Source organism: Gadus morhua, chromosome 2 (assembly GCF_902167405.1).
Source record: "Gadus morhua chromosome 2, gadMor3.0, whole genome shotgun sequence".
Classification (NCBI taxonomy): Eukaryota; Metazoa; Chordata; class Actinopteri; order Gadiformes; family Gadidae; genus Gadus; species Gadus morhua.
Window position 1 is genome coordinate 10,630,456 of NC_044049.1, and position 24,280 is coordinate 10,654,735.

Below are 24,280 nucleotides of genomic sequence, written 5' to 3' on the forward strand. Positions count from 1 at the left end.
CGATGAAACATTTTGAATTAGCTCTTTTCCCAGAACTATGCAGAGTACATGTTTAGTTAAGGGGACTGTAGCAGTATTTATGGGCTTCAAACCATGGCTGCAAACCATGTTTGCAGTCTGAATGTTTATGGGAAACGGCTGGACCCGTGGTTGGTGATGTAAGCAACTGCTTAGTCAAATGATCATTATGCAAGGACGCACAACAACACCCTATTCAAAACTTATTGAGTTTAAAAAGAGATAAATAAGATGGTGTTTTTATAGCCCTGTGTGCAATTATTTTCATGCTGACAAAATTTCTTTGACATTGTGAGTATGTCCCACACAAGCTATAGGGTATATGAGAGAGAGGGATATATAAGAGAGATATAAGAGTGTATAACAGAGAGAGAGAGAGAGAGAGAGAGAGAGAGAGAGAGAGAGAGAGAGAGAGAGAGAGAGAGAGAGAGAGAGAGAGAGAGAGAGAGAGAGAGAGTGAGAGAGAGAGAGGGAGATGCTGACTGCTGAGGAAGGCATTTCTTGATTTAATTACAATGCACACAGAATCTGTGAGCATCCAAAGTGGTCCCTAAAGACCAAGACTATTTTCCCTGGCGGCTGGCCCAGGAGCTCCAGGTACACTAGTGAATCCTCATATGGATCGGAACCAACCTCAGGACTGTGCCTAGGAAACCTCTGTCGCCCTGGTAATGAAGAAGAATGACCTTTAGCGGTCTCGGCGATCCAGACGATATTGTACCCATAAAAGTTGTACCCATTAAAATGCAAATCCACCATACAATGAGATCATATAGTAGCTTGTTGACTGACCACACAGGGCAGTCAAAGTTGTGAAAGTGAGGCTTTCTTTTTCACAGGAAAATCCCCTGATATTCAAATTGCGTTATGGTAGATCTATTCTGGACTAGACCAGGAAGAACTGGATTGTTCAGACAAACTCTCTTTGTTGTCATGGTGTTGGGAGTGAAAGGTCCTTGAAAAGAACTCTAGGGAGATATTCTGTGTGGAAGTTTGCACAGACACACACACACACACACACACACACACACACACACACACACACACACACACACACACACACACACACACACACACACAAATACACACACACAGTTGTCTTGTGCTGAGTCATCATGGTTCACTATGCTTGTGTCTTCTCCTCAGTTTTCTCCAAACTATCAATGCCATTACTCCTGTTATAGACACGGAGACAAAGGATTTATGGTATATCCTACTCCTTGTTTATATAAAGTACTTGACTGGGATTGCCAATGGTTTGGCAGCGAATATAAAAAACTATAGGCCAAACAATAACATTAATGCATTATATTAGAAGTGAATAATTGGTACACAAATCCAATACACCTTTGCTGCCAAACTTCTCTGCCATAAAAAGGTCAGTGAAGTTAAATAAAATGAATCATTACTTTACAAATACAACTACTATTTGTGGGTGAATATTATCATAAGGCCAAACCACTCATTTTTGTTGCACTAAAAATGTTTAGACGCTACCTTGCCAAGACTAGTTGTGCGTATGCTACTGACAAATTGCATTTGTGTGAAAACAGGTTAACACATTCAAAGAGAAGACAAACCGCCCTCTAGTGATGATCTTGCAAACACAAAAAAGATATCTGGGACCTTTTAAAGAAACTAACAGCTAACATTAAGTAGCATTAATTATATGATTCATGTCTTTTTTTATTCTCCTTATTTTGCATTATTAGTACCCCCAATATATATCAACTCTGTATTATTGATGCATCTACTTGCTTTAATTTTGTTGATTTGGCCTTTCTGGTCTCAACATATTCAATCAGAATTATGAAAGCAATCTGAAACTGCCATGATAATAAATACAGCCAAAGCACCACAAAATAGACAACAATATATCTATATATTTATTGTAGCTGTCCAAGGATCCAACAATTGTATAAGCAATTATGAAATCACATTTTTTAAGGACAACACACACACACCCACACAGTAAGTTAACTCAACCTTAGCTACAATCAATAGTGTAACACAGTGCAAAATGTTGTTCTTTTCATAATTATATCTCTCTATATATGCATACACATACATATACACATATATATATATATATATATATATATATATATATATATATATATATATATATATATATATTTATTTACCACGTTACATCTTCTACAATGTAAATATACACAGCTTCTAGAATGTATTCACAGGTGGAGCGGAACATTATTAAGGTAGTGGACTCAAGACCCCAAAAGTAACATTTAGGAACCGTTCCACGTGGAAATTCATGCTGTTTTTTTACACTAAGTGCTGCGTCAGCCTACCATGATGAGATGGGGCACAGAGTTAAATAGCATTTGGAACGAAAGCTAGCTCAGGGATTTTTTCCCTTTGAGCTGTACGGTTCCTGAATGAGAATTGTTGGCTTTGCTCTTCTTATTAAATGCATGGCAGTGCTATCGGTCACACTTTATTATTTAGGTCATTTTTTTTGTTTGTTGTTCATACCATTGATCTCAACAGTACTGGGCTCAAGTGTTTGAGCTTTTTTCTCCTTGTTATTCTGCTTCCTCTTCTTCTTTTTCTTCTCCCGTAGCAATAGAGTTATAAAAGGTGAGGAAAATGGCGTCACTGTAAAAAAATTGACGTGGCTTGCAGCTGCAAGATTCACCCCGTGAGCTGGCCAACAACTGCGTAGGCACTGTGTCGTGTATCTTGGATTGCATGCGTATCATCTCAGCATGCTTCAGGGAAATTATTTTTGTCGTACATATACATACATACATACATACATATATATATATGTTTGTATGTATGTTTATTTCTTTATTCAAAGAAAACCACTCTTGTGGGTCAGAAGCGGGCATGGCGTTGTAGGGTGAGGCTGTGTTCGCCTGCTGAGACTGAATGAGGTTATCTCTAGAGGGTCACACGGCATTAGAAAGCGCCGTAAACAGGATGTGTCTTTAATTCGTGGGGGAGGATGGCGGATTGGCAGGTGATAGCAGTGTAGTGTTGCTATAGACTAATGAGACCTGGAGGTGGGGAGTTTGGCTCAGAATGTGCAAACGCTGCATCTATCCTGCGGATCATGCTAACTTAAGCAAAGTCTCAAAGCAACTGTCATTTTGGTTAACTTCTGGCTCACACCTGCAGTTTGTGCTAATCAGCGATTTTGTAGAAGGTGTCAGAAATATTTTCCCCAAAAGGCAAACTGTTAATTATCTCTACTGTAACATAAAAATATAATTTTTGCTTCATGGTTATGCTTAGCTAGTTAAATATTTCTGAGTTAATATACAGTCGCTCTCCCTCCTTGCCTACAATTGGAAACCCCCAAAACTAAAGAACAGGAAACAGCATTAAATAGCTACATTATTTAAATATGACGCAGTGACCCCAACTCCACAGGATCTTCTCTGGGTACCAGCAATACTTCAAACTTTTACTTTCTTTCAGCATGATTACTTTCCTTCACGTCTTTTACTTAAAGCAAAAGCGAAAGTGAAAGCGAAAGTGAAAGTGAAAGTGAAAGAGAACGCTCAGAAGCCTTTTCTGCATGTCAACTGTAAACCCTGGGTGTACAGATGTTTTCACTCTGCTGCACTCCTCTAGCTCAGAGTTGATATGGGGCAGGGCACCCCATTCCACCTGTATCTTCGCCATCGTGCTCCGGCACCTCGTACCACAACCCCCTTAGACCTTGTTATTTATGAAAGTTTGCACGGCTTGTTAGTAAACATTTTTCAGTCTCGGATGAGGTTTCTCATCACAGTGACGCGCTACAGAGGATGAGACCAAGCCAGGGTGTAGGTCATCTGCGATTGCTTCGTCTCCTGTCAAACGGCCCTTTGAGTTGTGTTTGAGTCCGCTTCTTGATTGAAGCCTTTGGGCATGGAAAAAGAGGCGTGTTCAACTGGATGAGGTTATTTTCTTGTCTACTTACGTATAAATGAGGTTATGTTTAGGCCTGGTAGAAGGCTAAGAGCTGGGTTTGAAAAAGCAGGAGTCCACTCTTGCTACGAAGGACGCCGTCACTGAAGCTGACACCCTCGACAGTCATCTTCGGGCTCTGTGTTGTCTGACGATTGTGAACTGTCCTCGCTCACTGAAAAATAACACAAAATGTCAGAGTTGTGTGTACATGTGTGTTTGTGGTGGATAATATCCGAAAAATACAACAGAATCTAGACTCGAGATATTTTACTGAACTAAATGTTTTACTTTTACCTTTCCTTAGGAGTGTGTATTTGTAGAGCTGGGGGGGGGGGGGGTATATTTGAATGTTTGTATCACGGAAAAATCAATAGTTTATAAAACTGACAAATCTATGAATGACATTAAAGGGTTAAACAGATAAAAAAGACTAGACTAGACTAGAACAGATAAAAAAAAAAAAGACTCTACGGACTTACGCCACTCGCTTTGCACAGGGAGGAAGGCCTCATCGCCGTTCTCCCGCACCATCTCCTCGATCTTGTCCAGCAGGTCCGACACGCTGCGGCTGTCCTTGCCGGGGGTCTTGCTGTCCAGCACGTGGTAGTAGTTGCCGCAGTACTCCAGCAGGCGGTGCAGCTCCCGCCCGCCCCGCTGGATGTGGTCCTCGATGGGCGTGCGTCCCAGCCAGTCCCCGCAGCTAAACAGCACCATGGTGTGCAGGGACGCCCGCTCGCCGAACAGTGCCTCGATGTGCGCCAGCAACGTGCGGCGCTTGCGGGTGGTGAGGGACGAGACGACGGGCAGCACCAGCAGCAGGGTGTGGGGACCCGGGCGCAGCAGGGCCGCGCCCCGCTGGGACTCCTGGCGGATGCGCTTGGGCGTGCGCCGGACGGAAAACCAGTCCCAGCCGGGGGTGTCCACCACGGTGACCCGGCGGCCCGAGACCAGTGCTTGCCTACGCAGGCACATCTCCGTCTCCTGGCCCACCTCGAAGTCCCGGCGGCCTAGGATGGTGTTCCCCACCGAGCTCTTGCCCACGCCCTTCCACCCTAGCAGCAGAAGTCGCAGCTCTGGGGTGGGGGGGGGGGGGGGGGGGGATTACACAGCGTCGTGCAAGATGGAAGAAAAGATGTACAAATTCGGTTCAGAATGAAATGTAACCGACTAACCGCACACTTTTGATGAGTTAAATGTGGTAGTGCAGTGCTGGCTCATTCTAAGGAGATCAGATAGAACTGCATTGATCCCAGCTTGGTCATTTGGGCCAATTGAGCCTTTTTACATACGTTAGTTACACATTTCATCCAAGTGTTTAAATACCCATGTAGTGTTCCATTAGTCCTAATTAGTCCCATTAGTAAGGTAATGTAACGACATCTTTCCATAATCACATGCTCATAATTAATTTGGTCTAACAAGAGTTAGACTCACTGTTTAGCTTATACAATGTATGCAGTCAGCATATTCCCCCCCCCAGCCCCAGTGTGTTTCCCTACCTCGGGGGGGTCCCCCTATCATCTGGTCTCTCTGTCTGGCGTGTTCTTCCATCCTCATCCTCTCCTCCTCCAGGGCTCTCCTGGCCTGCTCCTCCTCTAGCAGAATCAGCTCGTTCACCTCAAAGTACCAGCCTGCAAAACGCGGTTGCATAGGCTTCATTACTGCTGAAGCAAGCTGCAATGGTTCCAGAGCCGGGGGGGGATATGAATGTGATGTCCGTGACTAAATATGGGGTGAGATGCTGTGGACAAGCACCATCATGTATAATGGATCCAACTAAAATGTCGTAATACTGTTGGTAATGTTTGTCAAATTTACAAAGAAAGGTTAATCAAACATACAATTATTTGGATCCTACAGGCATGTCCTGTCCTGTAATCCTTTCCTTTACGTCTACTGCTATGTAACTTTGTAGTAAACACTACATTATCATAACTAGAAAGAAAAAAAGCTTATAAGAATGCAAACAAAACTTAAACAAAAATAGGAATGGACAAAAAAAACGATTGGATTTGAATATAATGTGAATGACAAAACAACAAACAAACAGTGAATCGCGGTCTGACCTTGATTGTCAGTGATCATCTCCTCCACCTTCTCCATCAGCTCAGGCACCTGCGTGTTCTCGTCTCCGTCCTTCTTGCTGTTGTCAAAGGCATGGTACCTGGAGAGCAGACCGGTGGAACAACGGTAATCACCTATCACTCAAGCTCAAAAGGTGGGATCAGTAAGGGCACCAAGCCAGCAGGCTGTTGTACTATTTACTATTCTATTTATTTATTCAGCGGACGTTTCATCCAAAGCAACTTACTATGCATTTTATTAAGGATGCATGTCATAAGGGAGCAGGTAGGGGTGATGCATCGATCTCTCTCAAGGGCACCAACAAAATGACTGCGGACAATGGGGTTGAAATTCACTATGATCACACTATCCGGCCCTTGTGTCGCTATCATACAATGACCTTTATCGACTTTTAGGTTAAAATAAAGAAGGTCTGAGTGCAGGTTATTAATTCTAAAAGGCAGGCATTTCTCTTACTCTCCGTGAAATAAATTGCAGCCTCAGGATATATTTGTACAGGCTGTGTGTGTTTTTAGGGGATAGGAGTATTAATATGTGGGGTTATTTAAATGTTTGACATTCCTCCAAAACACCAAAATCTCGGCAACAGCCCCATCTTGAGTTAACCACTTGTTACTGCATTGGCTGTGTCTGATTTGCTCCAGTTGTTGCCAGGAGACAAGTAAATAGAACCAATCAGAAATCAGAATCAGCTTCATTGGCTGACACAGGCAAAGAATTTGACTACTGTTTTCAGACCCTCCTTCAAGCACTATCCAAATAAATTGAGCTTTTCATAAGTCAACTGTATTTGTATAGCACTTAATCACAGTTGCAGTCTCAAGGGGCCATCAAAGGCTACTATTATGCTATTGATTAATTGATTAACATGTCTTTGGCTGTGTCCCTCTGGTTGCATATCCATGTTTGATGGTTTAACTGATTGATTTGGTTTCCAGAAGAAGCATTTGTGTCGGGTTGTGCTTCACAACCTACGAAGAACATCCTCCTAGTGTACATTAGGACTAAACACGGATGATGAGAAGCAGGCGATACCATCCACGCTGAATTAAACATGTGCGTGATGGAAAGAGAGCGCCTGATATAGTTATAGAGAGAGACCGATTTAGAGATTAGAGAGACCAAGGAGATAGAAGAAGCAATATAGAGAAGGAGCCACAGTTGGGCAGCACTTTGACCTATTTTGTAGCCCCTACAATGGTGATTGCATGCACTGTTTTTAAGGCCCAATCCAATTTCTTCTTTCTTTCTTCAAAACAAGGAGGAGGGGTAAGGGGAAGGGGTAAGGGGTAGAAATGGGATTGGGCCTAAAAGTCTCATATCCCATGTCACTTTGGATAAACGCCAAATAACCCAACGGAAATGCAATGTAAAAGACATCAGGGCGAGCTCCTACCTGCTCCCGCACCTCTCCACCAGCCACTGCAAAGCCTCCCCCGTGTTGGCGATGTGCTCCTCCACGAAGGTCCCCTTGGGCAGCTTATCCACCCCAGTGAACAGCACCATGGAATACCTCCAGGTCCCTCCGCCCAGGGCCCCGAGCTGGTCCTCGGCGGCCCTTCGCTGGGTCTCCTTGAAGGGCTGCGAGACCGACACCACCAGCAGGATCACGTGGGGTCCAGGGGGGCACAGAACGGCCCCCATGCACGGGTCCTCGCTGTCCAGGCTGGCGGGCGCCGTCCTCGGATGGCGCCCGCCCCCCGAGTCGCCATCGGTGGCGCTCTCGCTGTCGTCGTCGTCGTCGTCGTCACCGCCGCCGCCGGCGTCCGCCACGTGGCCCGGGACCCCCCAGGGAGGAGTGTCCACCACCGTGACGCGGCGGCCATAGATCTCCGTCTGGCCAACGTTGCTGTGGGTGGTCTCGGTGCCGGCCTGGAACACCTGGTCCCCTAGGACGCTGTTGGCGCAGGAGGTCTTTCCGGCGCGCCGGCCCCCCAGCAGCAGCAGCCGTCGTTCGGGGGGGTGGCGGCCTCCGGTGTCCCCTACCGCCGCAGAACACAAAGAGAGGGGGAGACAGTGAAACACACAGGGGAGCATGTATTAGTGTCGTCTTTGGATTGTGTAAGGACGTTGACGGAGAAAAGACCGCCTTGAACGTGATCCCCTTCACTGTGATTCCTTTCAATCGGTGACCTTGTTCACTGCATAGTTTGTCGTCGCACATCGTCAAGTGCAGACTAGAAGAAGCCTTTGAAAACCGCTCTCCGTTTATTCATTGGAGATCGGTGATGTCACTGCTGGCTTTATTAGTTTGTTGATGCTCGGTTGTCAGTGATTTTGCGCTATTTTATGGATGGGTCCTCTCGCTGTCCCAAAGGAACACCCACATTGATTAAAATGAGCTAGCTAAAAAAAAAAACTGCAGTCAGCAGCACTGTTGTTATTAGTAACCAATCCATGTAACACTCTCCATGAGGAACCCGGCAGAGAGAATATAGTCTTGTGCTCAGTAAACACCGGGGTTTCAACACATCTGAAGTGTGAGGAAACACAAAAGCTTAACCCCAAAGGCCAGGATTGGTACCCTTGTCATGTCTATATGAGTATGTTTAAGTCAAAATACTCCAGTTTCAGGTACGCTGAAGCGGACACCCAACATTGGTGTGTGTGTGTTTGTCTGTGTGTGTGTGTGTGTGTGTGTGTGTGTGTGTGTGTGTGTGTGTGTGTGTGTGTGTGTGTGTGTGTGTGTGTGTGTGTGTGTGTGTGTGTGTGTGTGTGTGTCTGTGTCTGTGTGTCTGTGTGTCTGTGTGTGTGTGTGCGTGTGCGTGTGTCCGTTCAGCATGAATAGCAGGTGAGTAACTCCATCCCAGCATTGACTGGCATGCCGTTTAGCATCGTTCCACTGCGTTAAGTCCAAAGTCAGCTGGGATACAGGATCTAAACCACTGACCGCAGAAAGATGGATGGCTGGATATAGATGGACGGCTGCATGGAGGAATAGATGTGGGAGAAGGCAGGGTAGTGTAGTGGCTTAGCTGCTCCACTGCCAACCGAAGAGGCTCTGCATTTGATCCAACGATATCCGCAGCTTTAACCTCCCAGAAGCAGGTCGCCCTACCTGCTCAGTATTTCCTTTCACGCGTTTTAGATTAAAGCGTCAGCTATATGACTAAGTTGTTAATGGATGGAATCACATTTGTGTTCAGGTTGACTGTCCAGCGCATCATGAAACATTAGATGGCTTCCTTTACCTCCTGCTCCCTCGGCTGTCCTTCAACGCCGTCACTGTTTCTACCACCCCTGGCTCCCCTTACTGTCCTCCAGCCTTTCTTCTGTTGCGTTTGTTCCAGCTCTCCCTTTTGTCCACAGAGGTGATGTCACAGGGAGTGAGGTGCTCATAATGTGGTGATGATGAGTGACACAATGCTGCAACCTGAGATTGAGACAAGGTCTACAAGTAGCCTGCGTTTAGAATGAGCCGCAGGAGAGAACAAGAGAGGAGGGAGAGCGAGAGAGGGGGGGAGAAGCTGCCAAAATATTCATTGATTCATCACTCTCAATGACTCATTAGCGTTCTGGCTGTCCATGTGAGCAGCGGGACACAGGAAGTGGACGCCGTGTCGGCTTCCTGTCTCCAAGGAGAGATGCCACGGCATTCTCTGCACAGCTGCCATGATGATGGGACGAGTGTATGGGTTGATGAGAAGATCGCCAGGGCAACGGATGAGGAGGTGAGAGAGAGAGAGAGAGAGAGAGAGAGAGAGAGAGAGAGAGAGAGAGAGAGAGAGAGAGAGAGAGAGAGAGGGAGACAGCGAAAGACAGAAAGAGGGGGAGAAGGGGTGAGGGCTGACAGGCGAGGATGATGTTGATGTTCAGAAGGAGGATGAGAGGGTGAAGAAAAATGCTGGAAGTCTTGAACTCACCGGACTCGGACGGCACAGCAGCCATCTTGTGCGAAGAACCCCTGGCGTCTTCCTCGACCGCCGCCCCCCCCCTCCGCCTTCTCCTTCTGGGCTCCACTTTGCCGTCTCTCCTCGTCTCCCCTCTCCCCGGCCGATCAGCGACGGAGGAGGAGGCGGCACGGAGCCGTGGTGCGTCGGCAGGGTTCTGCAGAGTGGCGGTGGTGCTGGCGGTCCAAGTGTTTCCTCTTGCCTCGCTCGCGGACTCTCATTCTACTGCAGCACATAACACACACACACACACACTCTCCAGGTCTCTATCCATGCTCTCACTCCCTCTCCTGCTCTCTCTCTCTCTCTCTACTTTGTATCCAGCTCTCTCTCTCTCTCTCTCTCTCTCTCCCTCTCTTTCTCTCTCTCTGTACCACCTCTGTGCCACTCACCCCCTCCCTTCCTACGGTTCTCCCCTCCCTCTCCTCCTTATAGCCCATCTAAAGGACCCCCCCACACACACACACACACACACACACACACACACACACACACACACACACACACACACACACACACACACACACACACACACACACACACACACACACACACACACACACACACACCACACTGCTCTTACCCGCTGTTTATCTAATTTGTCGTTTAGTTTTGGTATTTCACCCGACCCACCCACTTCCGTGTAATTACCTCTTGTCGTCACTCGGAGGTCCAAGCAGCGGTGAGGTTGTGCAACACGGGAGACGGGAAGGAGTAGACTTCTCGTCTTGCTCATGAGAAACACTGGGAGGTAGCCGACCCTCCCACACGTACACATCACCCACAACTGTAGCGTGAAGGCTGCGGTAAAGGGACAGATAGACAGATCCACGGCAACAGAGAGAGAGAGAGCACGAGAGAGAGCAAGAGAGACAGAGAGAGACGTGTTTACAGCTGGAAACATTCCCCAGCTGATGCACACCCACACCAAAACACATTACTATTTTTATAATACCCCGTGGACATGGAAATATGAAGAAGGAGCGAGTAAAGCCCCCCGCTCTCTAACATAGGCATAACAAGCATAATTTGCAATTAACAAATGCTGTCATTAGCATGAGAAATTGATCTAAGGCGCCATAATGAAAATATAATTCCCTATGTTCAAACCCACGTGAAGTGCCAACATCATTGAATTAAATGATCCATCCAACGACTGTTCAACGAAGATGATGTGGATTAAAAACCGTGCGCTGTAAATTAAAATGCGTTGACGTGATAAGTCAAGCAAAAGCATTTAGCAATACCTAAATATTTTCAATAAGAGCAAAGAATGGATATAGCAGTAAACGCTGTTTATTTTTTTATCTTTACAAAATATCGATTGACCTTTCACCGTAAATTGACAGTACGGAACAATGATTACCTCACGCCGTACGTCGACCATGAGTGTCGTAAAAAGATGAAAACGCTTCCATGTGAGCTCGTTCATGCGGCAGTGCTAGCTGACTTGTCTTTAGACTGCTAGTAGATAGGCTGGAATAATCATTCAAGTGTGTCAACAAATAGAGTTTGATTGCAGTCATGGAAGGATCGGATGAGTTTATGAAATATCGCTCCCCGCTGGTTTCCAGATATGCCAGCAAGGAGATGGCCTACAACTTCAGTGACAGGAAGAAATTTACAACCTGGAGAAAACTGTGGATCTATCTGGCCAAGGCTGAAAAGGTTTGATGCATTAACACAGGATAGTTAGTTAGCAGCCACTGCATCTTTACATTATAGTCTAGGTAGTAGACCGGCATAACGGGTCGTGAAACCTGTATTACCTACTTTATAAGAAAAGGTTGCGACCTTTAGGCAGACATATCAAGTTCCCTGTTCTAAATATAGTTCTACAGGCAACCCCTGTAATGAACAACACTGGAATACTCTGTCGTTGGCTCAACTGTAGTCTTATTCAGGCCAATACAACGGAACTCGACAGAGTCAAGACACAAACCAAATTTTCCTACCCAAGGAACCACCGTATTCTGTAAAATAGCACACAAATATCATCCTGCAGGCCCTCTATTGAGTAAATAGAAACCAGATCTGTCAATGTTGAAACTATATAGTATCTTCAGTTACTGAATCGTTGAGTGACCTAATACTGTGTGAATGATGCATATACACCGTTAATGTAGTTTAATTGGAAGCAGCATCTCCACACACACACACACACACATACACATAGGCACACACACACACACATACACATAGGCACACACACACACACACACACACACACACACACACACACACACACACACACACACACACACACACACACACACACACACACACACACACACACACGGCCATCAGCTGGCCTGGCTAAATATCAAAGTAAGAGGACAGAACAAACATTCATTGAGCTTAAAAACTCTGTTTGCCAATCAACTGTCTCGTTGTGTTAACTGTTAGCAAGGTCACATGACCAGTCAGTGCAAATTGGAGGCACTTGCTCCTGGCATGTGATGTGTCTTGTGAGCAGAAGCCCCATTTCCAGAAAGTACTCTGGGAATATAATATATACATTTTTTTACCTTTTATTCAACTTATTTAAGGAGGGCGCAACCTGTAATTTGACCAATCGATTAAGCTGCTGTAGTCTATTTCACAACATATTTTTAGAAGTTATTGAGTCAAAATCTGTACTTTGTGTCTAGCTCAATGATAGAGCCTGGCATTAATACTACCAGGGTTAGTTGATTTGGTTCCCACTGGGCCTACCCTTGCTAACAATGTATTCACTGTAAGTATTGTAAGAACCTTTGGATAAAAGAGTCCATTAATGTGAATGGAATTTACATTTATGACTCCCCAAAACATATTATCATCATACCCAGTGTGTTCGATTATTTCCCTTCCATTCCTTAGCTGTCCAGAGCGTCTTATCAACCATGAGAATGCAACCTAAAAATTGCAAATATAATGCCAGTACACAAAATGCATCAAATAAGCAAACCACTTCAAGGTTTATATTATAGGACGGAACATGTGTAGGGTTTCAGCTGTCCTGATGTCAGTGGGGAGCTCGTTCTACCTTTGTGCAGCCAGGCAGCAAACAATCCATATTTCGGTTCCCACTGTGGGTTGCATTTAAGGGAATGTTTATCCCTTTAAACCCGAACATATTTGATACAGTATCAGTGTCCGTACCCTTCTGATGAATGTCCCTTTTCATGGAGACGACAAGCCAGGGTAAAGGGGTTCCATTCCTTCCCACTGGGGCATATAAGACCCCACACACACACACACACACAACACTAACACACACACACACACACACACACACACACACACACACACACACACACACACACACACACACACACACACACACACACACACACACGTTCTATTGTATTCCGATTTATTCTCTCGACCCATGACTACCCCCGTCCTCACCGCCTCCCCCACCCCCCTCTTCCCCCTGCAGGCGCTGGGTCTGCCCATCAGCGAGGCCCAGGTGGTGGAGATGGAGGGCCACGCCGAGGACATCGACTTCGCCATGGCAGCGGACGAGGAGCGCAAGCTGAGGCACGACGTCATGGCTCACGTGCACACCTTCGCCCACTGCTGCCCCGCCGCAGCGCCCATCATCCACCTGGGTGCTACTTCCTGCTACGTGGGGGACAACACCGTAAGGACCATATATGGAATCTATGGTGTCTCTTATTAACTTCTTTGGAATTATTTATATATTTTTTATTCGCTTCATTTCAGGACAGATTTGACTAGTGAAATGCTAAAAAATTATCATAATTTGCCCTAGTAGTTATCGATGCAGTTACACCGTCTTTGGCCATTGGATTGGGCTTATTCAGATCTTGATATCATTTTGGCAAAAAAAGTTGAGGCTGATTTGGGTCATTTTCAGCCGTCTTTCTCTCTGTACAGTACACTATGTGCAGAGAAGAGCGGTGGGAGCCAGAAGTTAACGTGTCCCATGGTACACAGACCAGGTGTACCATAGACCTGTCCTGACCTTTTTAAAATAGATTCATATCAGGCAAGCACAGCTGTCCTTTCTCGCCTAAGAAAAGCCTTGGTCCATGCGGAAAAGATCTGCCTTGCAAAGTACAGATGGTTACCGTTAACCCTTTGTAGATGTTGGCAGGTGCACAAATGATAACTAGAGTACAGTAACACTTTCCCTTCTTTGCCAACTCGTTTTTTTATTTTTTTTTCCCCCAGGACTTGATCATGCTCCGGGACGGATTTGACATCCTGCTGCCGAAGGTGAGGCTCAGGTGTGTGTGTGTGTGTGTGTGTGTGTGTGTGTGTGTGTGTGTGTGTGTGTGTGTGTGTGTGTGTGTGTGTGTGTGTGTGTGTGTGTGTGTGTGTGTGTGTGTGTGTGTGTGTGTGTGTGTGTGCGCGTGTGTTTTCTGTCGAATCCTCAGCTGTTTGTGTCAACAATCTGGATGTAATTTGATCATGTCAGAGTGGCTTTGGTGAAGCAAGCAGCAGTACTTTATTACTACAGGGACATAATGATCAGATAAACAGATGTTATGGATGATGAAATCCTGGAAGAGTTCATGTGTGCGTGTTGGGTTATGCATATCTGTGATGGGTTTGTGCGGGTGTTATGTAAGTGTGTTATGTTTGTGTTTGAAATGCGTGCTGTTTTGTGTGTGTTGGGTTAGGTGTATCTGTTTTTGTGTGCATGTGTGTATGTGTATCTAACGTTATCATCAACTCAAGCGAAGGCTATAGACGTGCCAGAGTGTGACTACCAATGCCTCGATGGTACAAGTGTGTGATGTGCTGATATATTATCTTTATTTCTTTATTTTATTTTATTCGCAAAAGGGTGTGCTGAAATAAAAAATGTACATCGCTCTTTATTTCCGTGGCAAATTTATATCGTTTTGAGAAAGGAGGGCTAATTTTAGAATGATGGCTACATTTTCAAGCTTTGCCTTGCATTTAAGGATGTATCTATGTATTTATGTATCAATTACAACTATAAGTCACAAGATGTCGCCTGTAATGCCTACCAAGTTTTGGTAGGTATTAATTAGGGATGGGAATCTTTTACCATCTCACGATTCGATTCCGATTTTTGGGGCTACGATTCGATTCAAAATCGATTTTTGATTCAAAACGATTTGATTCATAATGATTTATGCTTCAATCTATAGGTGTGCAAAGGATCCTCATGATCTGCTCCAGTCTGCTTTGCACGACAGAACGAAAAATGGAGACATTAAAGTGTCTTTTTCACATTTATTAAGTTTTAAACATTAATCCATGCTTAGATGGAATTGTTGCAACTGTTGCATAAAAGTTAAACATGCTTCCTTTTAAATTCTAAGGAAAGTGCCTTTTCCACTTTGTGGACCACAACTGCTGCTCTAAGAAGCTAGCTATAAAATAAGTTGGAAAAAAAATAATGTGCTTCTGTATAAAAAAAAAAAGTTATGAAATAATAAAAAAGAAAAAATCGATTTTGGGCCATTTTATATCGATTCTGAATCGTAGTAAATGAGAATCGCGATTCTCTTATGAATCAATTTTTTGGCACACCCCTAGTATTAATCCCCAGACCGAATGGTATGTTTTCATGTCTGTATATAATGAGTGTTTATAAAAGGAATGGCCTATACTTTAATGTATAGTTAGGCTAAGGCTACCTTAGAAGATTAGGTAAGGATATAATGGGTAATCATTTTTGCAACATTGACCTTAACCATTACTAGTAATACAAGTATAGGAGCATGAAGATCCAAGCCTTTCGAGAACTCTAGCCATATTCTGCTTGCAAGGCGATGTGTCTCGGACACTAGAACACAGTGGTTTGCAGAACCGAGGTCGGTCGCCTTCGTCGGTATTTCATCTTCCATCTTTACGTGGGGCTAGCGTTTGTGGTTCTGTGTGTGACTGATCTAATTTTTGGTCATGTGTTAAAGTGTGTGCACATGAAATCATGCTGACCCCCCCCCCTCCTCCTCCCCCCAGCTGGCTAGGGTTCTGGATAGACTGGCTAACTTTGCAGAGAAATACGCTGACCTCCCCACGCTGGGCTACACACACTACCAGTGAGTTTCACTTAAAGACGCACAAGGCTGTCTCAGGAGATAGCCACAGTTGTTTTTGTTAAGGCATTTGCTATTTTTCTTGCTGTGCTGTTATTTATTTCAAATTATTTAGTGTGTGTGTATGTGTGACACTGCTATCTGACCTGTACATGTATCTGATCCATTCTTTCCCTCATGTATTCCTTGCTTTTATCCTCCTGTCCTTCATTCTATCAATGTTTCCTTCCTATCTTTCTCTCTCAAACTCCTTCTTTCCTTGCATGGTCCTATTCTTCTTCCCTGGCCGTGTCTCTCATTATTATTCTCATTGTCTCCTCCTTCCTTCTCTCCATCCTCCTTTCCTTCCTACCTCCATCCCTTCCTCCTACCCCCCTCTCCTTCCTCCCGTCCTACCTGGCTGTCTCCCCCACCCCCAGACCGGCCCAGTTGACCACGGTGGGGAAGCGGGCCTGCCTGTGGCTGCAGGACCTGGCCATGGACATGAGGAACCTCCAGCGTGCCCGAGACGACCTGCGCTTCCGGGGGGTGAAGGGCACCACGGGCACACAGGCCAGCTTCCTGCAGCTGTTCCAGGGGGACCACGACAAGGTGCGCGCCCGTAGACATCCACAGTGGTCGATGCATTTACAGTCATTTTGACAGCGGTTCTAGACCTTTTGACACTCGATGCCCACTTAAACACCTCAAAAGTGTATAATGTCACCATGCTTACGTTGCGGCTTGGTTACTGACAGGTGGAGGATCTGGACAGAATGGTGACCGAGATGGCTGGCTTCAAAAAGTGAGTTCCATACCCACTCATATTTAGGATGAAAACTCAATCCCCCGTGATCCCTTTGAATCTTCACTAGACCTTGATTGGACAATAGACAAAGGAAGAGCTCAACTGTTCTATGTAATGATGAAATAGAAATTAAACTTACAAATTCTTTATTTCAATGGGGCAGAGGCCAGTATTGCTTAAACTATTGCCATGGGAATCTATTTTTTAAGATGACTTCCTCTTTCCTCCCCTTCCTTGCTTCCTTCCTCCTCCCTCCTTTCCCAGGTCCTACCTGGTGACAGGGCAGACGTACAGTCGCAAGGTTGACATCGACTCTTTGTCAAGCCTGGCCAGTCTAGGAGCCACCATTCATAAGGTGAGAGAAAACTGACTGGGAATCGCATGAAGAATGTCGTCCCCTAGTGCCTGACTATCAACACTACACATATAAACGAAGCCTGCAGAGATTATTCAAAAATGAAAATACATTTAGATGTCAACAATCGTATTGTGATTAAAATATATATTTTTTATATTGACTATCCTGTGTACTTTCATAACAATTTCTTTCTATTTTAACCTGGTTTTTAATTCTATCACTCACAGATCTGTACTGATATCCGTTTGCTGGCTAACCTGAAGGAGATTGAGGAGCCCTTTGAGAAAGAACAGATAGGTATTTATCTGCTTTTGAAATTTTATTCGACAAGTCAATGTATCTCAAAACTAGCAGGAGAGTGTGTGGCTGATAGGCTCCTTAAAAACTTTTTTTTAATTCATTGATGGTAATCTGATGAAAGCATTTACTAAATTATCAAATGTTACTAAAAATTACTTAATAATGAATAAATAATATCAATACATAAGTATCAATGAATAGATAACAAGAACATAAATCTATATTATATTAATATTATAACAGTAAAAAATTGTTTTCTAAATAATATACAGGATGACTTCTTTGCCTCCGGTATTGCTGTTTGCAGCTTTCCGGAGAATCGCTCAACAAAAAAAATTGTGATAACTATGGTTGGGAATCACAGGGTACCTCATTATACGATATGCAATACATGGCCCATGTTACATACGATAATACCACAATACAGCGATTCTGTGAAATCAGTTACTTGTCTTAAAAATATATATATGAATAAATAATTCAATGAAAATATCGATATTCGGTGCCAGTGTATCGATTCTCGTATTGCACATAAAAAGGCGGCGATATATTGCCATATCGATATTCCGCCCTTAGTCATAACTCTGTTTCCAAGGTAACTCAAAGGACACACCCACTTTCCATTTTGATCCGATATGTTTGACACGTGTGCGTCGTGCGTCCAGGTTCCAGTGCCATGCCCTACAAGAGGAACCCCATGCGGGCGGAGCGCTGCTGCAGCCTGGCTCGCCACCTGATGGCGCTGCTGAGCAACCCCATGCAGACGGCCTCCGTCCAGTGGCTGGAGAGGACGCTGGACGACAGCGCAAACAGGTCGCCCAGCCCAAGCACAAAAAAAAACACTGAATGTCTGCCATTTTGTCTGTGTCTATCTCGGGTCCTACATAAATAGCACAACGAGGAGCTCACTAAAGCAATCTTTTCGGGACGCCGTAGACAATTGAATATATTAAAGGTCTCGGTTGCCTCCCATGTGTTTTTTACTTTGTCGCGGTCTCCTCCTGAACTCGTCCCTCCGTTGCGGTCGCCTCAGGAGGATCTCTCTGCCGGAGTCGTTCCTGACGGCCGACATCATCCTCAGCACGTTGCAGAATGTGACCGAGGGGCTGGTGGTCTACCCCAAGGTCATCGAGAGACACATCCGCCACGAGCTGCCCTTCATGGCCACGGAGAACATCATCATGGCCATGGTGAAGGCCGGAGGGAACAGACAGGTGGGCGGCGGAGGGAGTCGAGATTGCAGCTGAACCTCCAGCTCTGTTGTTGTTGTTGTTGTTGTTGTTGTTGTTGTTGTTTCGTCTGTGTTGCAGTTTCCGGAATCTATTCAAAAGCCTTTGTTTGAAATGTTAATTATTCAAAGAAGTATACACAATGTAAAAGTAAATTGCTACTGCCTTCTAACTATTACTACTTCCTGCCGTGCGCAAGGACTGCCACGAGAAGATCCGCGTGCTGTCCCAGCAGGCTGCCGCGGTGGTGAAGCAGGAAGGCGGAGACAATGACCTGCTGACCCGGGTCCAGGCAGACCCCTACTTCAGCCCCATCCTCTCTCACCTGGACACCATCTTGGACCCCAAGACCTTCATCGGCCGAGCGCCCCAGCAGGTAGCTCCTCGTTGTCCTGGCCATCTCCAAACCGACAAGAACTACATCAAACTTTATCAAAAAAAATAAACAATCCAAAGATGCTGGTTGAAGTTGCAACACGCAACACTTCAACTGGCTAGTAGCTCAAATAGCTGTACATATCTGTATTCAATGTGGATTCAATTGTGTTTTCCATGTTATCAAAATAAATAACATCTTATAACTAATCGATTTAACCCTTTTTAGTATTAATATCGACACTCTCAAAACCCCTCTCCCTCTTCATCCCCCAAAGCCGAGCTACGCTACTTGGCGTCACACAGTTGCACAGACAGTTAGTGGACATAGTGTAGGATGCAGTTTCATACATGTGTGGGCAGTGAAATGCTGGTGTGGCCAATTCCACACACTATGCGACATGTGTTGAAGGCTAAAAAAGCAAAACATTTTAGAGGTAGTCCAGGGAAAACATCAGGCCAAACATATTTGTGCTTGAAAATTATTATAAGTTATTAAGCCAGATGGGAAATCTGGGTGTCACAGCAGAACGTGCAGAACAGTAGTAGAAAGAATTTTAGAGAAATGTATAAACATTAAATGTATGAACTCTTCTTCTTCTCCATTGACTTATTTTCTAGGTTGCCAGATTCCTCTCTGAGGAGGTTCGCCCAATGCTGGAGCCGTACAAAACCAAAATGGATGTCAAGATTGAACTTGAGCTCTGAGACATTGAAAGCTGTGTTGACATTGGTGACTGTTACACTGAATAAAATAAGATATATTTCAGCTAAAATTGGTTGTATTTCATCTTTCCTTCTGTGTTTTTAATGAATATTGAAACGGTGTCTTGTGCCTTTTTTATTTTTTGTTTTACTTCATGCAGTCTGTTGTTGAATTTAATATATTCATAAACATTTGTCTGATACATTCTCAACCAAAACTAATACTATGAAGGTCAAGTGTTACAGTGTATATAAATGCATTTACAATTCAGCTTCTGTGTGGCACAGATGAAATCTCCAGTTAATTTATTACTGGAAGAGCTTAGAGAATGTTGTAGATGATTGCCTTAAGAAACCTATTCTGTTTTCGGGCAAGCTATGAATATTGATATAGATATGAGTTCAGGGTTCTAAATACTTTTATCGGCGGCCGTTGTGTCCCTGCCTCTTTATAATCATAGGCTTTATTTCAGTTCAAGAGACAATTATTATTGTACTTGAAGTGCACTCATACTTCAAATATACACTTTAAGTGTATTAGATTTAGTTTGTGTATGGCCGCATGTTTGTCTTTCTGTCTTAAATTTTCTATGTGTATTTATCTTCACAAATCTTACATACAGGCCATACAATTGTGTGTGTATAAGTGACTGTTCTTTCATACTGCAAACGGTGACATTAACAGTTGCACAATATTGTATATCACGGCTAATGATTCAAACCTAAATTTTATTAAGCCTCACTGCTCATTAGATCGAAGTATATGGAACTATAAAGCATGGGATCGGACTAAAACTAGTTTTCCTTTCTATGAATTTTTGAACCTCATATTTTGATAGATCTTTCCTTATTAATGATTGCCCAGCCCTATTTGTGCATATGTATGTGTGTGGATATGTATTCATACATTAAGGACCCAATCAAAGCTTGTGACCTATTAATAGTCATATTTCCACCAAAACCAATCCTATGCTTAAAGTCAGGTGTTGGCACACCCACAGCTGGTTTTATTAGGGCTTGATAAGAGGTGTTAATAAGTATGAAGTTTGGATCTTATTGAAGTTGCACTTAGCTATTACAGTAAGTAGCTGTTCAAAGCCTGAGTGAGTATAGCCTATATTGCATAGCTAAGCTTTTGTTTGATAATTATTCATATATTTGTATGAACCTTGAAACACATGCGCCTTTAACTTATTTCCTCAATGATGTGATCAACTTGGACCTACTTTCTTTATGTGTGTTCCACATATGCCTTCTTATCTGTAACCTTTTCATGGGTATTTAGTGGTTCTCTAACGTGATTGAGTGTCTTTCTGTAGCAGGTTCTGAGCCAGAGTTTGGATAAGAGAAGCAGTCGGATGACATCATGTTGTTATGGCTGTTGCTTCCAATCTGCTTCACTGCCATTGGGCTGGTCGGCATAGCGGCAGTGTAAGCACTACTAACACATATTGATCAGCCAAATATTAGGAATAAATCCAACAAGTGATCTTAATGCACTGAAGTAGAAAACTGAGTGGTTACCACACAGACAACATGGAAAAGCGGATCACAGTGGACTATTACATGCAGAAAACCCAGAACTTTTATATGAATATTAATTAGTAATAAAGTCATTAATATCTGTTAGGTGTGTTGTGGCTGTTTCCCATGGGTCCGTCAACATAACAGAGAGCTTTCCGCTCATCAGGTAAGTAGGACAAGACTGCACTTAAATTAAATAATACACTTATATTACATACATACTACATACATATTAACATATCAGGGATTTCAGAAAGGACAGACCAAACAAACTACAAAATTACATCAAGCTATTCAATAAGCAATGTAAAAATGTAACAGCATGTACTTAATGTTATAACATTGTGGAACAGCAAATAAAGTCGGGTTATGGTTAGGGGTTGAGGTTGAGGTTGAGGTTGAGGTTAGGATTAGGCAAAAAGGTTACACACTAGGGTAGTGTTAAGCGGTTCCGTATCGTTGTTACTTATGAATATCATGCTGTTACATTGTGTTGCATTGCTTAATACATGGTGTTGCACCTAACATGACATTTTTTCTCCCGTTGTTAAAGCTATTGCGGCAGCTACCAGCCCGAGAGTTGCATCTTCTCCCAGATATGCAACATCTGCTCGCTTTTAGGTTACGGCATTAAAATCTTCTTAACTGTTGAATATAATAAGGAATTACTCATTTATAAATTATTAGTTGTTAACTCAAAATATTATTATGCAATTCATATTGTTGTGTATATGTTTTTATATAATAATTCTTAGATTATTACAATGATATATATTCTAATAAAGAATAGGACTTAATACTATTTAATATGATCTAATAATAATAATAAATATATATTATTGGCAATAATTACAGATATTATTATGATATCATTATTACTTAAATATATATAATATAATGATATTTGTATGCATTTTTTTGTATAACTGGGGTTGCTGACCATATCTGGTTATAATCTGTCTTGACTGATTCCAACCCATCTTCTGCATCGACCCCCTCCTCCCCTCTCTGGACCCTAGGCATGTTGATTGTGGTGATCCGCTATCAGCAAATCCAGGACTTGGACTGCCATCCTAAAACCAACATGGCCTGCCTGGCTCTGGGGCTAACCTCCTCGTCAGGGATCTCCCTCATGGGCAACTTCCAGGTAACACATTTTATTCATGAAGCGCTTTACAATGAAAAAGTCCCATTCAAATATTTAAATGCTAACAAATCAAATATCGCAGAGAGGGGAAGGCGGTTTGCCAAAAAGCAATTAAAAAAAAGGTGTGTCGAGTCATGTTTTGCCCCCGTCCCATCAGCATTCGGCTTTGATGGTGCTGCACTTCTTCGGGATGTTCCTGGCGTTCATCCCAGGCCTGGTCTACTTCGCGCTCCAGCTGTGGCAGATGTACCACAGCGCTCCCTGCCACCACAAGCACTGGCTGGGGCCGCTCCGGGTGGCATGCTGCTCGGCCTGCACCGTCCTGCTCTTCACTGGTATCCTACCGCCTCTGGTTGATAGAGCTTTATCATACGTAATGAGGATGGACGGATAATATAGTCTGTTTTGTAGAAATCCTCTGAGTAGAGAATGAGTGGCGCAATAGTATTCTATTCCGTTTGATAGAAATACAGATTTATAGAGTAGAAGTATACCGGTATCATACTTACTAATGTAGTGTAGAGTAGTGTTTTCTTTGTACTTAACTACAGTTTGAGTAATTTTTAAGTAATTTTTGAAGTAATGTGTATGCGTTTGTTTGCTTTGACTTTAGATGACATCAACACACAGTAACAGGAAACCGGTGAGGCACATGTGAAAACATTGTGTCGACTATAGGCTTATGTCACCATGCAGCCTTAAAATGTAACGCAAAACGTATTTTCAGCAGATTGATCAATTTATTTATTTAGCATTCAAACACATTATAGGGATTGCATCTGCCACTGTATCAGGTCAGGTATTATTTATTTAGGGAAGGCCATGGGAGCAGGCTCTCTTTTTCAATAATGCCCTGATTACAACACACAATAAAATAAATTCTAATGTACAATACAATATGAACAGTAGTTCAAACATCCAGAGCCACATATAATTCCATATAAATAGTACAATGGGGCAATTAAGAAAGCTATCTAAAACCAGTGCGAGCCTTATTTAATGCAACTTCAATCATCACCTTGTTCGTCTCAATTGAGACCAATCGCTCCAGTTTTAGTTACTCCTGAAGTCTATTCCATCTGTCAGGAGCATAAAAGTTATAAAAGCAATCTTTCCTGAGTTGCTATTGGTGCGTGGAATGACAAATCTAAAGTGTGACCCGAGAATGAGTTTGATAGGTTGTATTAGGGGAATTTAGCAGTGAATATAAGTACATAGGGAGCTCTCCACATAAGGCCTTGTAAATAAATAAAAGACAAATGCTCAATCGTGACGGCCATCATATCCTTGACTGTTTGCCTTACCAGCGATGGTGCTTTTCGGTGTGGACCACATCCCCGGTGCGGTTGCGTGCGAGGGCCTCGTGGTGACGCTGTTTTTCTGTCAGTTTGGCCTCTTGGCTGTCGACTTCAAACAAATCGACAGCCTCAAGCTCAGCCTTTCGAAATAAATATGAGTATATCATATTTGAATCTGACAAGAAGTAGCCGTTGTTTCCAATACAAGCTGAAGATTAAAAATGTAAAGGAGTTTTGAGGGGAAGAAGCTGCAGAAGTTATTAAGGGCCAAAAAAATAGGTAATAAGTGAATACATAAAAAATTATAACCAGCACACCAATACATAATGATATAAAGACAAAGGAGAAAACCTAACATTTTGTAAAAAGTAAGTTTATTTATTTTTTTACTTTTTTACTTGCCAAATACAACTGCTATATTTTATTTCACTGAATGCCCATTGCTTAGAATCCTACAGATACATGTACATGATAATAAAGTTGCCGGAAAACAGCCCGGGAAAATCCTCATTGGTTGTCTGTTAACTAATAAATGGCGCTTGTTTAACTGTTGTAAAAATGCAATATTATACAACCTTGATGGTTATCTTCGGTCTTTGTACCTTCAACTGAAT

General features: G+C 43.4%; 3 protein-coding genes across 4 annotated transcripts; 2 read left to right on the forward strand and 1 right to left on the reverse strand.

Annotated features, from left to right (window-relative positions):
• Positions 1–1,881: 1,881 nt before the first annotated feature.
• On the reverse strand, positions 1,882–11,226 carry si:dkey-110g7.8 (GTPase IMAP family member 8). Of its 2 annotated transcripts, XM_030347079.1 has the most exons (8): positions 11,032–11,226; positions 10,569–10,718; positions 9,891–10,142; positions 7,424–8,009; positions 6,009–6,106; positions 5,442–5,573; positions 4,422–5,015; positions 1,882–4,114 (listed from the first exon to the last, which is right to left on the reverse strand). In XM_030347079.1, the coding sequence occupies exons 3-8, from the start codon at positions 9,913–9,915 to the stop codon at positions 4,041–4,043; spliced, it is 1,509 nt and encodes a 502-aa protein (XP_030202939.1). In that variant the 5' UTR covers positions 9,916–10,142; positions 10,569–10,718; positions 11,032–11,226; the 3' UTR covers positions 1,882–4,040. The 2 variants fall into 2 exon arrangements, with proteins under 2 accessions (XP_030202939.1, XP_030202948.1); XM_030347088.1 differs by lacking the exon at positions 11,032–11,226 and having other exon boundaries at positions 10,569–10,786.
• A 76-nt stretch (positions 11,227–11,302) lies between these two features.
• adsl (adenylosuccinate lyase) lies at positions 11,303–19,768 on the forward strand. The gene is made up of 12 exons (XM_030346874.1): positions 11,303–11,585; positions 13,342–13,545; positions 14,100–14,144; positions 15,867–15,946; positions 16,363–16,534; positions 16,681–16,727; positions 16,995–17,085; positions 17,316–17,385; positions 18,054–18,201; positions 18,422–18,602; positions 18,817–18,993; positions 19,614–19,768. The coding sequence occupies exons 1-12, from the start codon at positions 11,442–11,444 to the stop codon at positions 19,698–19,700; spliced, it is 1,446 nt and encodes a 481-aa protein (XP_030202734.1). The 5' UTR covers positions 11,303–11,441; the 3' UTR covers positions 19,701–19,768.
• Positions 19,769–20,988: 1,220 nt separating this feature from the next.
• tmem150b (transmembrane protein 150B) lies at positions 20,989–24,072 on the forward strand. The gene is made up of 6 exons (XM_030343179.1): positions 20,989–21,128; positions 21,328–21,387; positions 21,775–21,842; positions 22,241–22,368; positions 22,526–22,703; positions 23,676–24,072. The coding sequence occupies exons 1-6, from the start codon at positions 21,064–21,066 to the stop codon at positions 23,816–23,818; spliced, it is 642 nt and encodes a 213-aa protein (XP_030199039.1). The 5' UTR covers positions 20,989–21,063; the 3' UTR covers positions 23,819–24,072.
• The last annotated feature ends 208 nt before the right edge of the window (positions 24,073–24,280 follow it).

Excerpts from the sequence above, each read along its gene's own strand:
- si:dkey-110g7.8 (XM_030347079.1), bottom strand. The coding sequence starts at position 9,915 with ATGGCTGCTGTGCCGTCCGAGTCCG. Across the intron at positions 8,010-9,890 it reads TGCTGTGCCGTCCGAGTCCG|GGGACACCGGAGGCCGCCAC; the intron begins GTGAGTTCAAGA and ends CTGCGGCGGTAG. Across the intron at positions 5,016-5,441 it reads GATAGGGGGACCCCCCCGAG|AGCTGCGACTTCTGCTGCTA; the intron begins GTAGGGAAACAC and ends CCCCCACCCCAG.
- adsl (XM_030346874.1), top strand. The coding sequence starts at position 11,442 with ATGGAAGGATCGGATGAGTTTATGAAATATCGCTCCCCGCTGGTTTCC. Across the intron at positions 16,728-16,994 it reads GAGATGGCTGGCTTCAAAAA|GTCCTACCTGGTGACAGGGC; the intron begins GTGAGTTCCATA and ends CTCCTTTCCCAG. Across the intron at positions 18,603-18,816 it reads AGGCCGGAGGGAACAGACAG|GACTGCCACGAGAAGATCCG; the intron begins GTGGGCGGCGGA and ends GCCGTGCGCAAG.
- tmem150b (XM_030343179.1), top strand. The coding sequence starts at position 21,064 with ATGTTGTTATGGCTGTTGCTTCCAATCTGCTTCACTGCCATTGGGCTG. Across the intron at positions 21,388-21,774 it reads GAGAGCTTTCCGCTCATCAG|CTATTGCGGCAGCTACCAGC; the intron begins GTAAGTAGGACA and ends CCGTTGTTAAAG. Across the intron at positions 21,843-22,240 it reads CAACATCTGCTCGCTTTTAG|GCATGTTGATTGTGGTGATC; the intron begins GTTACGGCATTA and ends TCTGGACCCTAG.